Source organism: Lepisma saccharinum, chromosome 21 (genome assembly GCF_977018435.1).
Source record: "Lepisma saccharinum chromosome 21, izLepSacc3.1, whole genome shotgun sequence".
Taxonomy (NCBI): Eukaryota; Metazoa; Arthropoda; class Insecta; order Zygentoma; family Lepismatidae; genus Lepisma; species Lepisma saccharinum.
Genome location: NC_139249.1, coordinates 14479162 through 14497350, shown reverse-complemented (window position 1 = coordinate 14497350; position 18189 = coordinate 14479162). Strand labels below are relative to the sequence as shown.

The following is an 18189-nucleotide window of genomic DNA, read 5'->3' as shown; positions in this document are numbered from 1 at the left end:
ACATTCAACCTGTCCATACATATGCCTTGATCCTTTCTAAATGATGAAGCTTTACGTATGCACGTAATAGCCGACCTCATGACCTGAAGCAGGGGGCAGTTGCCACCGAAACGTCTACAACAACTATATACTCACTTTACGTAAGTAAATTAACTAATTTAGAATTTATGCTTGTATAGTGTGACGAGTGCAAAATAGCCTCAGTGCTGACACACCCAAAAAAATTCAATTCAAATTCAAATTCCAGTCTTTCAGTTTATCATTCATCCTCATCATCACGATTCACCTTGTAATCAAGGGGTCCTGGATTTCATACCTGGTGGAGGCACACAGCGGTTTGGATCCTCCTTTAAACTGTAGGTCCAGTCCCAATTAGCTTATCTGTGCATAAATGGATTTAAACTAACAACTCATCTCATCATCATGATTAATTCAAGAGGTAGGAAAGCTAAGTAAAATAACTGTAATAAAAATAAATGACAAAGAAATATCCATGTCTTACTCAGGGTTCAAACCTGAGACCTTTGACGTGGCACGTTATGCCGACTGCTGCATTCTGGAGGTTAGTTGTTGTTGAATCTCTTGTAAGGTTTGAAGAAGGTACATGAATATGATTTGACAATTATGTTGGCTTGTGATGTTTGATATATTTAAAAATGTAAACATCACAGCATTTTTTCCTTTCAACTTTTGTAGGTGAATGTAGATGTCCACAGTAGTGTAGGTGGCCAAAGAAGCAACAGCAATTCGAACGAAGCCATTTGCTTAGAGTTGCTTGGTGTGCTGAGGAGATGTTTCATGCAGCAAGCAAAAGTGAAAATATGCCTGTATGAAGGTAAGTGTGTTAAACGTAGCACTTGGTGAACAAACATTGTCAACCTTTCATTTACTGCAGAGACCCTATGAAAATCTCTCTTGTCATTGTAACGTCCCCTGGGACTTAACTCGATATTCAAATATCTACATTCTACATTTGGGAAACAAATATTTTTAAACATTAATTGCTACAACAGGGCTTTCCTATTTGAAAAGTAATACTTAAAGAAGTGGCTTCACTTGTGTCTGAAATCAATGCATTCATATTTCCACTCTAAAAGTATACGTACTGTCAGCAGAGTTATAATTTAAAACATTCCAAAGTGATCTGGAAGTGTGTTTCAAAACTTACACAAAGATTTAAGGTTTGGAAATTACGGGGAGGCTAGAGGAGAGAATTGGCCTAGAATGCCAAAACCCCTGATTTGATTCCTGGTATAGACACAATTTTCACATAACTTTTCGGGCTTGTAAGGGGTAACCTTCTGGTAAGGCACCCAGATGTAAACCTCACTTCCACATAGTATACACCCTGAACTGCTTTTTGCAGGCCAGCAAGGCTCTGGCATTTGGACCTATGGCCAGTATGATCTTCTGTAGTGCTGTGTGTGTGTGTGTGTGTTGTCATGTGCTTTGTCCTTATATGTGCCGAGTTCCTCTTTACAGCCTCAGCTTTTAGCCCAGGTAAAAATATTTTAGAGGGGAGTGTAATGTGACAAGTGCTTGTCAGTGCTGACACCCACAATTTTTAATTCAATAAATCACATAACTTTTCCGTAAGTTATTATATTTCAAAATGTGTGAAAAACCTAGGCAAGTCAATTATTTTGATTTGGCAAAATTAATGGGAACCTTGTAAACCGGCGGAAGCCGCGGTAGCTCAGTCGTTAGGGCATCTGACTACCATGCGAGTGACCCAGGTTCAATCCCCGGCAGGGGAGAACAGTGACTTTTTCAAGCGGCTCTGGCACCCACCCAGTGTCGTATAAAGTGGGTACCAGGAGGAAACACTGGGGGGGTAAAGGCGACCAGAGGCCTGGTGCTGATCACATCACCTCCAGCTCGGTCAAGATCAAGAAAGTACCCCATGCCCCCAAAATACCTTCATGGCATGGTGCAAAGCACAGGGGAGGACTTTACTTTTTACCCTGTAAACCCAGGTTGCTAAACATTTTCTCATGCAGGCCCAAAAAGGTAGATTAGAGCATTAGTCGTAGACCCTATAACTATAACTAATGCTTTATGTGGAATTTGAACCAAAACACTGAAGTCGTTTTGATAAGCAATGTGCACTGGAATATACCATTAAAATTTTGCACATGGCAGTCATTATTTCATAAATAATTGGCCTACATGCATTGCTTTTGTGATGCGCATCACTTAACTTCTTACATTTTATGTTATTTAGGTCTGTATGAAGTCATCTGCAAGAATTCGGATCTCTGTAGCTACATCGTGGAGATTCTTCTGAAGCACTTCCATGAATACTATGTTACTGATGAAGAAGTTCAGCCACCTCTGAAATTCAGTTCAATAGCAACAATCCAGGACAGAGAAGTTGTGTTGCAGGTATGCTGTCTTTACAATTAACATTGCTTTGCATGTAGCTTATTGGGCCTCACTGATTGCATAGCGGTAACGTCGTCATCTTGTAATCAAGGAGTCCCAGGTTCAATACTCAGTGGAAGCACATAGTCAGGATGTCTGCCAGTCAAGAAAGTCAAGAAAAATTAAAGAAATCATCTTGTGGTCAGAATGACATTGGTTGATTTTGTTTATTTTACTTCTCTTTTCTGCCCCTTTTGGCTAGTCACGAAGATGAGGATGAATGATGATAAGATAAAATGAATGAAGATACAATCACAAATATTTATTTATTTAGCAAAAGATCCTTAACAGAACCAATAGTCCCAATTACAAAGGATCATATTAAAAACATTTATAATAAAGATTAAATATACATTTTAAAAATTACAAAAATACAAAACTACAATAGTTTTTCTTGTATGTATTCATTGCTTGCATTGTAGAATTATTTTCCTGTAGTTTACAGTTATTACAAGCATAAGGAAACACTGGAATAAATTAAATAATAAAATTGGTAACATAGATTAAGTATGGAGTTTTCTTTTCCACAAATGGAGTAAGCCACCATCTTTAAAATTTAATGTAACAGAAAACATCAAGAGACTTTGTGAAAACAATGATGAATTTGAATTACCTGATGATATTTGGGATTCATAATTTTAAGTAAAAAAAAAAAGTAATCGAAAGAATTTTAAAAAAATCTGAAATAAAAATAAAACAGACTACTACTTCTTTTCACAGTTAAGTTGCTATATTACAACAATGTAACATTGACAACATCCATTATATAATGGATTCGTTTTGTTTAAAAAATTACTAACCATTGTTATAACTGTATCTTTAGTCAAAATGAAAATAAATGTCTGATGAAGGGAGCGTGTGTTCTCCTGAAACGTCACAAACAAAAACTGTTTTCTTATGCTTGTAATAACTAAACTACAGGAAAATAATACAAAACTACAAAATTACAATATTACAAAATACAAAGCAAAAGATAAAAATGGCAGTAGGTATGTTACACAAAGTAACAGAACAAAATACAAACACAATATAGTACAATCACAACAGAGTACTGCTAAATACTTTCAGATACAAACATATTATACATCGCACAATAGTTTATGAACAAAAAATCCACATAAGATTATACAGCATGTTCCGTTCAAACCTCCCACATTTCAATTCATCATTGCTACAAGGTTATGAAACATAATGCAATGCGAGTGGTACTAGACGAAAGAGAAACTCAAAGGATTTTATTGCATGACCTCAAAGTTCGCCGTTCTCTCACTATGCAGCACCACAATCGCATAAAGCACAATGGCGACTCTGCAGCAGCGTGCACAATCTGTAGAGACCAAATCAATCATTACAGTGCAAAGAAATTACCGGAGACAATATGGAGGTGAAGCACAACCCTGACATATAGTGTGTGGCCTTGTCTAAAAACAACACGTTTCCAAGTTGAGTATCCCTGTCGATACGATCCAGCATTTCAATAGCGAATTTCTGTCGTTACGTATCATTTGTCTTCAATTGTTGAACAATTTGCACCTTGTAAGGGTACAAATGAAGCCAAAAACTCCGCACACCATGCCTTAATGGTTTTCCCATCATGTGCTTCACCTCCATTTTCTCTCTGGTGATTTCTTTGCACTGTAACGATTGATTTGGTCTCTGCATATCAGAATACAGATTGTGCATGCTGTTGTGGAGTCGCCATTGTGCTTTATGCGATTGTGGCGCTGCATAGTGAGAAAACGGTGAACTTCGAGGTCATGCGATAAAATTCTTTCAGTTTCTCTTTCGTATAGTACCTCTCGCATTCCATTGTGTTTAATAACCTTTTAACAATGATGAATTGAAATGCGGGAGGTTTGAAGGGAACACACTGTACTGGCTGTGAGTCCAGATGCCAGAGCCTCGCTGTTCTGCCAAATGCAGTCCAGAATGCATTAATAGATAAAGCAAGTCTAATACATGGTGGTTGCGGTAAACGCGGTTTAAAATTACTTACGTGAAATTTAGAAGATTTCGTACTTCCGGAAGTACGAAATCTTCTAAATTTCACGTAAGTAAGTCTAATACAGTTTCAGTTTTATCTTAACTGGCCTTCTAGTAGGGTTTTTTACTAAATAAATATTTATTTTCTTAATTGCTAATTTCCAGCTTTATCTGAGTAGGGGTCAAATAAATGAAGGTTAGGAAAAACGAAAAAGGATCAAGAAAAGTCATGAATAAGTGAAGAATTTTGGTTGTGGTTCAGATCACACTTGAAACTGTAGGTCCAGTCCTGATTAGCACATCTGTACATGAAGTGGACTTAAACCAGCTTATTTGTGTCTGTGTGTAACACATGGGTTCATGTGCGTTATTCAGAAGTGAGAGGTAGCATGTGATCACCAGGTAAAGGAACTTTATGTGCTAAAAAAAACTCAGAAATATTTATTTTTTTGTGTCATCAATGTTGAAAATGTGATAAAAGCAGGAAAATATGTGACAAAAATAGAAAACATTTGGTAACAAAAACAAATTATTACATGCATTTCAAATATCTGAAATCAGTTTCTCAATGCTTAACTCTTAGTGAGCTATTTCTTGGAAGAGTTGCAGTGGATCACCTTAGTATTTTCCCAAATTCTCCATTGGAAATCTGTGACGATTATCTCTAAAAAGCATCTTATATTGTGAGAAAGATCGCTCCACGTCACAAGGAACAATTCTTGCATATTTGAAGTACAAAATGTCACTAACGCTGAAGTTTTCCAAAGCTTCCTCTTCCTCTATGTCCCCTTCCAAAACACGAGCAATTTGGCACAAGAGTTTGAAAACCTTGGTTTTTCCCAAAAATGTATGTACATTTAGACATTAGCACTTGTGCATTAGATCCAGTGGAGGTAATATTTTCCCCCAATAGGATCGTAGGCGAGGCGCCAGAGTCTACCAGCGAGCGTGTTCAAAGACAAAACAAACGTAGCACTCTCGATATGAAAGAGGTGCGGAGAATAAACATTTTTTCTTCAAGGAAACTGAAGTCAATGAGCAATTTTATGTATTTAAAATGAAAATTTGCAAAATATGTATTTACATACAGAAAACTGGAAAATATATGTTTTTATGTAAAATAAAATTTGCTGTGTTGACATATAAGGCTATGATCGGAATTTTGGCAAAAACGCAGAAAAAACATTTATTTACCTAAATTTCCGTTCCCTAGTGATCACTAATTGTGGGGAAACTGATGACCAACAGATGGCAGGCCACACTTATGGTTGCACGGTGTGACAGTGCCAGACATGGATAGGTCATGGAGGGTGATTTTAATGGTGAGAAGGTGTTCCTCCAGGTGACATTCAGTATCAACTAATATCTGTGTCATACCACAGATAAAAACAACACTTCAACATTGCCACAGCCTCCTCCCCTTCCTCGCTATCCAAGAAAAAACAGACATTGATGTGTGGACAATAATGGTATCTGTCTTAAAACACATGCAAGGGATCTTAGAATGCTTGACTAACTTCCACAGGTTTGCATGAACAAACAGCAATACCTACTGGGACCCTATGACCCATCTACAATGCAAATTCATCAGCAGAGAAATACAAGTACATATGATGGTCAAGTTGGATTAACTTGAATTCACTCACCCTTCACCCTTGGATTACAGAGTTTGACAAAATAAAAGGGCCTGTACTGATATGCCGCTACCAGAAATCAGATCCCATCTCTAATTTTTATTAGTGACTATTGTTTTATTACTAGAGCCCGGAAGTTCAGGCATTTATTTTCGTTAAAATAGGCAGGCAAAATGGCATTTATAATGTGGAAAATAGGCACTAAAAATGAAAAAAGGCAAAATAAACAAAAAAAAGGCACATTTGGAAGTCGCTTACTTTTATCTATAATTTCTGGCAAAATGTTAAAATCTACATTGGGAAGAGCATTTCAATTTTCACCAAATTCACGCACGTAACCATGTAACTTACCACTTAATGGCACCTCCAAAGTGCAGAACTAAACTAAAGATAGAGAACTTGATTTTGGAATGCATGCAAAGGCCCTTGGGCATTAGTGCTGTTTCTTGTCAATAACGTCCTGACACGGACGCTGGACATGATGACGTAATTGTGCAGATGTTCTGCAACAGGTTTTCAGCAGTCAATCATGCAAAGGAAATGTTAACCGAAAGGCAATATCCTAACTCAGCATGAAATACTTTTCTCTCGCACTTTTCTCCTTCAGCAATGTTGAAACATGTGTGAGTTCAATATTACTTAAATAAAGCGAAAATTATTCACATAATAAACGGAAGAAAAATAAATGCCAACAACGTTTTTTGGGAGAAAAATAATTTATATACACATTTTTTTTAAAAAAAAAAAATGGTCCAATTTCATTGAAAAAGGCAAAAAAAGGCATTATAATTAAAAATAGGCAGTGGGGTCCCAAATAGGCAAAATATGCAAAGTGAAAAGGCTTCTAAAACATTCGAAACAACATAAAAAACATATATCCGGAAATTTTTTATCAATATATCCAGTAGATAAAAAGAGGCATTTTGCCAAACTTCCGGACTCTATTTATTACGTATTGACGTTATTTATTACGTATTGACGTTTTCCTGGTGCTGAATAATAAGCAGAATCTTGTATCAACCAAGTCAGTTCTAGGTAAGCTTATGAGTTTTGAGAACGTCTCCCACGTTCATTAGGTGTAGTAGTGAAGGTGAGAATAATGTTGGCTCTCCTAAGCTTGAAAGCTTATCTGAAACAAACGTGATCAGTATCATCTTCATTATCTTTTTCTTTTTATTAGTAGTAAAGCATAATATTACTGTAATTCCCTTCTCTCCAGTGTATTAGTTCTTGTATATTAATATTAATTATTATAAATTATATGCTTAGTCATTAGGACATCTGACTCTAATGCAAGAGACCCAATTTCGATCCCCGTTGGGTGAGAACCGGGATTTTTTCCACCTATTCAAGCAGGTCCAGTGCCCACTCATCATCATATGAAGTGGGTAACTCTGGAGGGTAAAGGCAGCCAGGGGCAAGGTGCTGATCACATCACCCCCACCTTTGGCTGTGATCAAGGAAGTGTGGGGCCCTAACTACACACCCCCTATATGCCTTCATGGCATGGTGCAAAGCACACTTTACTATTTTCTTTGTATTAATATTCTTCTTGTCTTTTTAGGAATCTTTGGGTCATTTATTGTATGCAGTACAGCAAGTTGTTACAAAAGGACGTAGTCTTGTGTCAGAGGAATGTTATAATTTGAAGAGACTCGAGTCTATGCTTCAGTCAGTCACAGAACGGATGGAAAGCTGCCAGTTATCAGATTTAGATTTGGTAAGTTAATATGTATGCATTTTTACAGCCACCACTGTATTTTAAAAATGGGAAGAAGCTAAATTTTATGACTTTATGCCATGAACTGCCACCTTGGAAAAGATGCATCTCAAGACATTGAACTTCATGCAGATTTGGGTTTCTGTTAGTGATACTTATTTACCAGAGCTAATATTGCAGAAACCAGCAAAGCAATCAATAAGTAAACAAATTGTGCAGACAACTTTCAACAAGTCGTTGACTTGTGAACAAAGTAGGTCCAGAAATGTTGCTCATAACATCACAGGTTAAGGTCCCCAGGAGTTCAGATTATCGCCAGAATGGGACCAAAGGTTGGTTGGGGATATCGACAGCCTCTGTGCATGCTACTGGCCATTTGACTGTCTGCAAGAGGCATCTGGAGGAGAAGCAGTGTAACGATAGAAGATAGGCAACCTGTAACACTTGAAATGTCAAAATTTTTCTCTTTTTTGCCAGATTTTGGCTCTACCATTTCATTCATTCTGATGAACACTACCAGATGGATTTCGTTATCCACTGGGACACAAAATATTTAATATGGCGAACCCAAATCATCAATTTTTCCCCTTATTTCCAGCTATTTCTGGTTTGCGTCAACAGCAAAAATACCGGGTGTTTCAGAAATAATTGAGGGGTTATGAAAATGTATTGCAAATAATTAGATATCTCTCGGAATGGGTGGGACATTCATCATTTTGATGAAACCCCACAAAAGAAGTCACACGTAAGGTCCGACGATCTTCGGATGGGATGAGTGATGTGAGTGTCACCTAGCAGTGGGAATGTGAAATTTCAGCTTAACAAAACATACACGCACAAACTGTTTGTGTTCTTCGTTCGTTCTGGATAATGTAAGTTCAATAGTTTACTTGCAATACATTTTTGTAACCCCTCCATTTTATTCTGAAACACCTGATATTTTGATATATCCTGATGGAATGGAAAAAAACTAACACCCCTTTCATTTCAAAATGTTATCCTCTCTTCATATCACTATTCCCTACCCAGTAGTAATTTTGAGATATATTAGAAATTGTGTAACTATGGACATTATTATTGCTGGACATGGCAATTTTATATACACAATGCTCAGAAGGAAGTGTGTTATTTTCTGCCAGAATACTGAATAAGTTGCATAAAAAAATGACTGACATGACCTGTTGATGATGTCATCATCTCTTCCTGAATCTTCTCAACCATGCCATCTGCTGCTCGAGCTTCATCATCTTCATGCTATGGAAGATGAGAAGAGACAGAAATGGCCAATTCAAGAGATTATACAGTGTTGCCTACTTGGAAACCTTTTGATACAACTTCACATGTGTGTGCATGTGATTTGTATGGCCTGTACCTTTCAATTACATTTTTGTAGTTTGATTTAAGAAAGGGTAATTTTAATTTGCATGTAACTCTTCATTTATTCTAGGAAGATGAAAATCTTGCAGATAACAGTCCAGAATCGCAGAAAAAGTACCTCATAGCAAAAGATATACTTGGAGTGTATGAAGCTCTTATTGCATATCAGATCTACTCCTGGACACAATCGTCCACTGAGAATGGACAAATTGTAATCAGACTCTTCAAAGGATACTCCAGAATTGTTGAATTTATTAAGGTGTGTATTGATTGTTTTAATTTTAGCGAACTTATTCTGGTGACACTTTCCTATCAGGGTGGATAAAAGTCATGATTTTTATTTGAAAAATTATTTTTCATGATTTTTTTTATTTAAATCTACTTTTTTTAAAAAAAAAGACATGCATAAAATTGCTTGTATGGTTTTTGACACCATACATATAGATGTGTCTATTTTTATAGAAAGGCTTTCTCTGGTAAACAGCCCTGTTAAATATTTGAACAGTTTGATTTAAGCTAATAAAAAAATATATATTTTTATGTTTCTGATACTCTATATATGAACCTACTATGAAAATGTTTAATGGCTGTGTTAATGAAACTATAATAATTTCAGTAACTTTTTTTCAGTGAAAATAAAACGTTCTGGATGTGTGGAATTGTAACTTTAAATATTTTTTATAGTATTTTGAGCTGAATTTGGGCAATTTTTAATGATAGTTTGCAAAATATCAGCTTCCATGTTTGTTTACAGTTTAATGATACTGCCACTATTTACACTTTAACATGATTAGTATTTTGTAAGTTATTTTACACAATTTGTTTTGCTGAAAAACTCAATATGCTCAAAACTTTGTACTTGGTACAGAGTCTGAAGAAGACCTTGCTAGAAGGTTGAAAAGTTAAGTTTAGTTTATGTTTTAAAATAAAATAAATTTCTGCCTTGGTCAGCATATTGAATTTTTTATATCATGGAAACAAGGCTTAATGGTGTTATATGTTTTTTTGCTATTTTTGCCTATAAAAATTATTGAATTTTAAATCAAGAGAAATTGAAGTGTGTGTACAGTTTACATATTATATTTCCTTTTGTATGAGCTTCACCCCATCAGTACATATATTTTGTTTCCTCTCTAATAAACACAATTAAATTATTATGATATTAATGTATTTTCACTAAAAGTGATTCTGATATCTACAAAATCTTTATGAACATTATTCTATATATTATTTCTTTAAAGTGATTTAAATCAACCTGGTTTAAAAGCAATCCACCTTGATAATATGTAGAAAACAATACATAATTTATAAGAAATATTATGTAAATTTAACCCCCACTCCCTCCCCTCCTGCCCCCAAACATACCAGCCTAGCTATGTACTTGCTAGAGAAGGTGCAACACTATGACTAATGTGCATCAGGCTATGCAAAATAGTTGTCATATTTTCAAATTTGTTTCAATGTAGGAGCAGTGGTTTTGTTGGTATGGTGTCTGCTATGTGGTAGACCCGCTTTTATTTCGATCCCTGGGGTGGGTGATCTAAGGTTGAAATTTTTCCGGTCTTGTCCCTGCATAAAGCGTCTCTGGGCTCACCTAGCCTCAAATAGATGGGTACCTGTGGACAACCCTGGATGGTAAAGATGGCTGGAGCATGATGCTGATCACAGCACCTCCAAAGTGGCCAAGATCGAAGAATGTGTGTATGGGAACCTACCCCCACATCCCCTGTATGGGTATATACCTCATGGCATAGTGCAAAGTGCACAGGTAATTTTACCTTTACCTTACTTGGGTTGTTCAGAAATGAATTGGATTGGCAACACTGCATTGTTGCAAATAACATCTGTCAAGCGAACTTTGTTTTGCTTAATGGTCGGACATAGTTCTACATTCCACCACAAGATGGGTCTGCTAGCGCCACTACCAGAGAATTGCTGACTCATAACATGAACGGGTGTGAGTGAATACGTGGACAAGCTACGAAATGGAAGGTGATTCTCACTGTCAGAGGTGGACTACGTGGTTCCTGTTTAAAGAGGGTGTTTCGGCATCCAAAATTTATCGCCGACTTGTGGCCGTTTGTGGTGGGTCAGTGCCTTCACGGAGTACAGTGTTTCAGTGGGTTCAAAATTTCAAAAGGAAACAAAAGTGTGGACAAAGGCATCAGCAGTGGTCGCCCAAGGTCAACACGTACCCCAGCAGCAATCCAAAGTGTTTCCAACTTGATTATGGGAGATCGACGTGTAACAATTGAACTCCAACGTGAAACTGGTTTTGGGCAAGCAACTCTGCATGCAATCATTCATGAGGATCTGCAAATGAGGAAAATTTGTGCTCGGTGGGTGCCTCGCGATCTGACGGATCAGCAAAAACAACAGCGAGTGGACATGTGCAGAGAATTGTTGCGTCGTTACAACCAAAACAGAGAACATTTTTTCGAAAGACTGGTGACTGGCGACGAATCTTGGTTCCTCTTCGAAACTCCAGAGAGAAAGAAAAAAAGGGCAATCCATGGAATGGAAACACTGGAAGTCCACGCTCCAAAAAGCCTCGACCGACTTCCCCCCCCCCCCCCCCGGAAGCAAATGGGTACAGTTTTCTGGGATGAAGATGGAATTTTGCTGGTGGACTGGCTTCCCACTACCCAAACTGTAAACGGCGAAAGCTACTGTGAAACTCTACGAAAGCTGCAACACAGAATTCAGCAGAGATGGCAAGGAAAATGGGCTCTTGGGGTGATTCTTCAGCATGACAATGCGAAGCCACCATACACAGGAGGCATTGGCGACAATGGGGTTTATGGTGCTCCTACATCCTGCGTATTCACCGGATTTAGCCCCCTCGAATTATGGACTGTTCGACAAAATGAAGGACGCATTGCATGGTTGACACTTTCAATCTAATGAAGAACTCCAGACCGCTGTCCGTGAGTGGTGCAACTCTACTCCAAGAGAGTGGTTCTCTGCAGCCATCAGGAAACTTCCCGATAAATGGGAGCGGTGCATTCAGTCAGGGGGAGATTACTGGTAATGTACATCTTTGTATTGCAGGTAAAATATAACAAATGTGGATTATATTACGCTTGTCCAATTCATTTCCGAACGCCCTTAATATAATGCCATGTACTGAATATAACATAATGGCATACAGAGAACAGAAAATGAAACAAAATGCTTCAAATGTTTCACAATCTACAAACTTGTTTCTATCACCATTGACTCAAGGATTTTGCTTGAGGAGATCAAATCATACCTTGAGAATTGGATCCCTTGAAAACATTTTGGTTTAATTTCTGTGCTGGGTGTATTAATTTTGTATGTAAATATTGATTGTCTAATATTTAATTTTATAACTATTTTTCGATTTAATATAACATATGGACATTTAAGATTTTTTTAACAATATTTTAGGCTTCTACTAAGACCAAGAAGGGTGATGGAGGAAAGAATAAAAAGGACAAGTTGGATAATACCATGAGGAAAGCAGAAGGAAGTAATAGCCAAATAAAAATTCCACCTTCCATATTAGAGCAACACAGCCTTTCCAGAATCATTATTTTATTGCACTGGTAGGTGTCGTTAAAACACCAAGTTTATTGTCACTAAGTGTGCACAATAGTTGGTACATTTATTAGGTAGTAATATGAATAGGGACCTCTATATTTTAGTGTTCTTTCTCTTCCAAAATTGGTGTTATTCTTTTTATATTTCGGTATTATTTTTCCAAACATTCTCATTTTTATTTTAGTACACTTTTCTGCCAAACATACCTAAACATATACCTTCAATTTGCTCTTATATAAATTGTAGGCCATGTGGCCTATGCCTGTTCATGACAGTTTCATACAATGGAAAAAAAATTATTGTTATTTTCCATTATTTGTCATGCAACAAATACCAGTATTACAGCTCCTAAACATTTCTTGCATGACAAATGCCAATGTTACACCACCTGTTTCACAATAAGTGTGCACTTGATCTCTCATCAGAACTCTACAGAAGTTCAAAAAATCATGTGAAACATCCATTTACATGTGTTTTTGTCATAATTATTTCATGTATAACACTCACCATATTTTTTTAATAGAACTGTGACAAATTTGCACGTTTTATGTGCATAGATATGGTACATTTTACCCTTTTAAGCACAAAATGTGTTTAAATTTGTTAAAAAGACCACAATTCGCATGTTATGCCAAATTCATGATCATTTTCTTTCCTGGCACTACAGTCCATCACAGACCCTGGCCTCCAGGATCTTCCGCCATCCATCTCTATTCACAACCTTCCTTCTCAAACTCCTAATTCCCAGCACACTCAGGTCCTCTTTCACTGAATGACCCCACCTTAAAAGGTGGTCTTCCTACTTTCCTCCTCCCATCCATATTCGTAAATGTGATCTTTTTACACACCATGTTATTCCGTGATTTTGAAAGGATGTGTTCAGAGCATGTCACTACATAAACATGAACACTTTTTTTGCAGCAATCAAGGTCCCTCAATACAAACATATTAAGGTGCACTATGAGACGACAGCATTTTTTTGTGTGTAAATCCTTCCCACAAACATAATATTTGTGAAACATTGGAATACTTTTTGTTAGCCAATATGAAGAATCTGTTCAAATTTATGCACTGAAACCGGTTGATACTTTTCATTAATTTTTTGCCATAACTGGGTTACTTAATTTTGATATTATTATTATTTCAGTGATGATGTTTCATGGGTCGATCCTGCATCTGCTAATGTTGTGAAAAGTTGCCGTGAATTTCAACAGTATGTAATGGGAACAACTCTTCAGTTTGTTCAACGGGCAAGAATTACTAAATCAGGAGAATTCAAGAAATCTCTGTTTACTTTCAAGTTTTGTTCTGATGTTGGGGTGTAAGTACATTTATTATTATTATTATTATTATTATTATGTTAGTCCCTCCATGCACTTGTTGAAATAAGCTGTTCTCATACATACTATAATTTTGTGTTAGGTTCAGGTTCAGTTTTTAACTCCTAGAGCCTGATTTGAAGGTTGTACAGTTTCATATACCAGTCTGTAAAAAGAAATATTAGTTACTGTCAAATTTTTCCCTATATTCCACCACCATTGTGGGAAAATTGATTTTGTGTTAATATACCAGTTATCTTGATATTTTGATACAATTCTCAAATATTTTAAATTGAAATGATGCATATAATTGGAGGGGAATACTTGCACAATAATATTAATTTGTATTTTGAACAACTTTTAATTATTACAATTTTCAGGCATTGGTATTGGTGGAAATCTGTATCAGTTCATAATAGTATTGGCTCAGCCCTAGATAATACTGATTATTGTACAACTGTATATTGCATACTGTCATTGCACTATATGTAGTTTAATGCAAAACATGGTATGTGTGAACATAATAAATTCTCTGAATAGATAAGTTTCAGAATCTATGTCTGTAGTAACCTGCTAGAGTATGTGTTTTGGTTCTTTTATTAATACTACATTCTTGCTTGTGTTATTTCAGAATGTTATACAAATCCTGTATTACAAAGCTGCTTGAAGTCCAGACCTATGATGGATTGACAGCACAGTATGCTGTGGAGTGCTTCCTTGAATTGCTAACAGTCGCAGGAACCCATTACCGCTCATCATTACCAAAATTACTAGATGCTATGGGTAAGCTCTTGTCTGTATAATAGATAACCAACCTAATATTAAAACTCAAACACTGGAGTTAATAACAAGTAGTAATTTTTTCCCATAAATTATTCTGTTTTTAAATATTGCTGGTGTGTGTATCAAAGAGGATGCAGCCAGATAAAAATACATTTGTCCGTGTGACTTAATAAGGAATTGATAGGGGAGGCATATTTCATTTTTGACGAAAACACAAAATGTGAAATAACACATTTTAATGTTAATATTTCCAGAATTATTATTTTTAAAAAAATCATGTTTTTGAAAACTGTGAGGTGCATTTTGATGACATGTTGAAGCGAAATAAACAGCAAAATGAAATTCAGAGTTTATTTAATGACATGACAACTTCAGAGGTCTGAATTATCCTGAGAGTTATGGAAAATTGACTGATAAGGGCTTGCCTGATGGCACAGTGGTAGTGTCGTCGCTTGTAATCAAGGGATCCCGGGTTTGATACCTGGTGGAGGCACATAGTGGTTTGGATCCCACTTTAAAAACTGTTGGGCCAGTCCCAATTAGCCTCACTGTGCATAAAGTAGACTTAAAACACCAAATCAATCAATACTCTGATAACTATATAAATGTGAAATGTTAATTTAGTGTAATGAGTATAGTTTTTAAATCAAATTGAGGTTGGTTTTTTTTCACCATTTTAACACCGAAATGACATTTTGTATACTGCTTTTGAACCCGAAATATGCCCAGTTTTTGTACCGAAATCTTGATATTTTATTCACCATAAAAATGTGGCTCTAGGAATTGATTAATTTCTTTAATAACAGTTTGTGTAAGCCATGTTGTGTGGTGAGCTCACAATCTCGTTACCATAGATTCTGGATTCCAGTCACAGATTGGTCATTGGTGTTTCTTGTGAGCTCTTTCATCAGTTTTTATCTAATCAAAATTCATCCTTATAGTCATAGTTAACCTCAAATAGCAGTAACAAAAAACAAGAAATATACTTAATACAGTGGAACGTCGATTTTATGTTTTTCATGGAAAAGAAAACTTAAAAATTGGGATGATGTAAAATCAAGGAAATTGTATACCTTTTTAACATTTTGCTATGTTGGGACCATCAAGATTGAATATAACATCGAGGTTCCACAATATTTTGTGTTGTTTTTTTTTTAATTCCAGAATACATGTGTTAATTTTTCCTCATTCTTTGTACATGATTATACATTTTATGTTATTTATTGTAATATATATACCAAGCTACCTATTTGGATGGGTGGTTAAGATGATGAATTTGCATTTGGGAAGTTGCAGGTTCAAATCGTGTACTACAATTATGTAACAAAATAATTAAATCAACAAACCGTCATTTTTTTATGGACTGTATGTAATATTTCAGTTGATGTTTCCGAAAGCAGTGGTCTTGAAAGGCAGTTGATAGTACTCATTGAAAAAATTGAGGAACTACTCCTGGACATTTTAAATATGGATGAAGAAGAGGAAGAACCCAGCAAGAAACGGATTCCTCCACTGCTCATTTCCATTTTGAGCCTTCTCAGTTCCCATCTGCCACCATCAGGGCAGCATGTGAAAAAGGTTGGTAATTAAACAAGTGTCACTTATAAATAGGGCTGTAACGATACCACTTTGAACCGATATCAAAACTCCTTATCAATTATCACTAACACTACATCCCATGGTGCTACAGCCCTTGAGGGCCAAAGTCTACCTACCGACTGCCGGCTTCCCTTCCACATGCCTCGGCAGAGCTGGGCAAGCATCCAATCGGTTACAGAGTGACGTGTCGTCAGCGTAACGAACCTGCAGTTGTAGGTTTCCATGACTGGGTTATGCTACTCATTCGTAGCTCCCCCATTTTCTCACAATGGTTTGTGGCCACCGGTCCCATACACAGGCAGAAATCTCAGGAGAAAAGTTGTTACACTTCCCCCCGGAGACTCAAACCAGTACACGTCCTGTAGCGCAAGCCCAAAGCCTGATACCTTAGACTGCACAACCACAGCGCGAGACTCGTTAATACTGAAACTTGCAAATCGTTTTGTGTGTGTGTGTGTTTTTTAACACTAGTGTACTGTTTTACTGTTGTTTCTTTCCGGTTTAAAATGGCTTCTGCTGTACTGGAAATGCCAATAAATAAATAAATTGTAACAATTCAAAAGAGAATTAGTACACACATGAAAGATATACTCTGTAGAACTATCAGTGAAAAATGCAGGTTTGACTCGGGTCTCCAGTCTTACCTAATCAGTCAGTCTGATTTTTTACTCTTCTTGTTCTTGCTCTGTCAGTGCTATCACAATGGGGTCTGTTCCCTTTGAAACACTGTTGATATCAATGGTGCCCAGTTTCTCCCAGCATAGAGTTCTAAATTATCCTTAGTATTTGACACACATGAGACATACTATGTAGAAATTTCAGCAAAATGTGCAGGTTCAACCAGGACTTGAACCCAGTTCTCTGGCATACCGTACCTTACAGAGACTATTCCACACTGGTAAAGGAACAAGAGCGAAAAATCAGGCAAAGCCAGAGCTAGCTCGATTAATAGACCAATGTCACAATATCCCAGAGACCCCACCCTGGTTCAGGTCTTGGTAGGTCGAACCTGCATTTTTTGCTGAACATTTCTATGTAATTCAAAAGTAGTTCAGAATATGTATACATTTTTAACATAAAAGTTTTCCATTAGAACTATATGATATCAGTCTACCATTTTCAATAGGACAGTTAGCTAAACACATTGTTGAAAACGGGCTTTAGTGATCACTTGAAAAAGTGGATTGAACCTTGTAAATAGTTTATCACTTCAGAAGGAGGCTATTTTGAGAGTTTGTAATCGAAAGTCAATAAAGCCAGTCAGGGTGCGAAATCATTGAAAACTGGTGGGAGGGAGAAAGTTCTTCATCTTCAACCCCACTCCCCCACAAACATATGTGTATATTATACGATATACATATTTGTAATGTTATTAAAAGTAGAAATAAATTACTCAATCAAAATATATTAATAATAATAATAGTATTATTATTAATTGCATAAAGGAAATTAATGTGTTACTTTTATACATATCAGATATTGGAAAGAAGCTAATTTCTTTACTAACTGGTTAAAGATGTTAATAAATTATGAAATAGTTCAAGTAGTTTTATTATGTGTAAGTTCTTGTTTAGTTTGTGCTTTATGATAATATAAATCAATTAGATTTCATAGTTATTATTGTTTTGCATTCTTGTTTTACTTTTATTGTGCGTATTGATGTATATTTGTTAATGATCTCTTGAGAGAGAAAAAGCATTGAACACTCACAACTACACTAATTTGTGTATATATTCGATATTATTCTTAGTAAAGTATATTTGAAATTAAAAGTAATTGCTTATCT

The 18189-nt window shown here is 36.2% G+C and overlaps 1 protein-coding gene across 2 annotated transcripts in view; it reads left to right on the top strand.

The window, feature by feature from the left end:
* Nucleotides 1–18189, top strand: part of FANCI (Fanconi anemia complementation group I) — a 188333-nt gene that overhangs the window by 146050 nt on the left and 24094 nt on the right. For both annotated transcript variants that reach the window (XM_083143396.1, XM_083143395.1), the window contains exons 12-19: nt 697–835; nt 2225–2385; nt 7606–7761; nt 9209–9397; nt 12550–12707; nt 13850–14023; nt 14653–14804; nt 16186–16382. In XM_083143396.1, the coding sequence (XP_082999522.1) occupies nt 697–835; nt 2225–2385; nt 7606–7761; nt 9209–9397; nt 12550–12707; nt 13850–14023; nt 14653–14804; nt 16186–16382 (1326 nt within the window). The remainder of the gene's footprint in view (nt 1–696; nt 836–2224; nt 2386–7605; nt 7762–9208; nt 9398–12549; nt 12708–13849; nt 14024–14652; nt 14805–16185; nt 16383–18189) is intronic.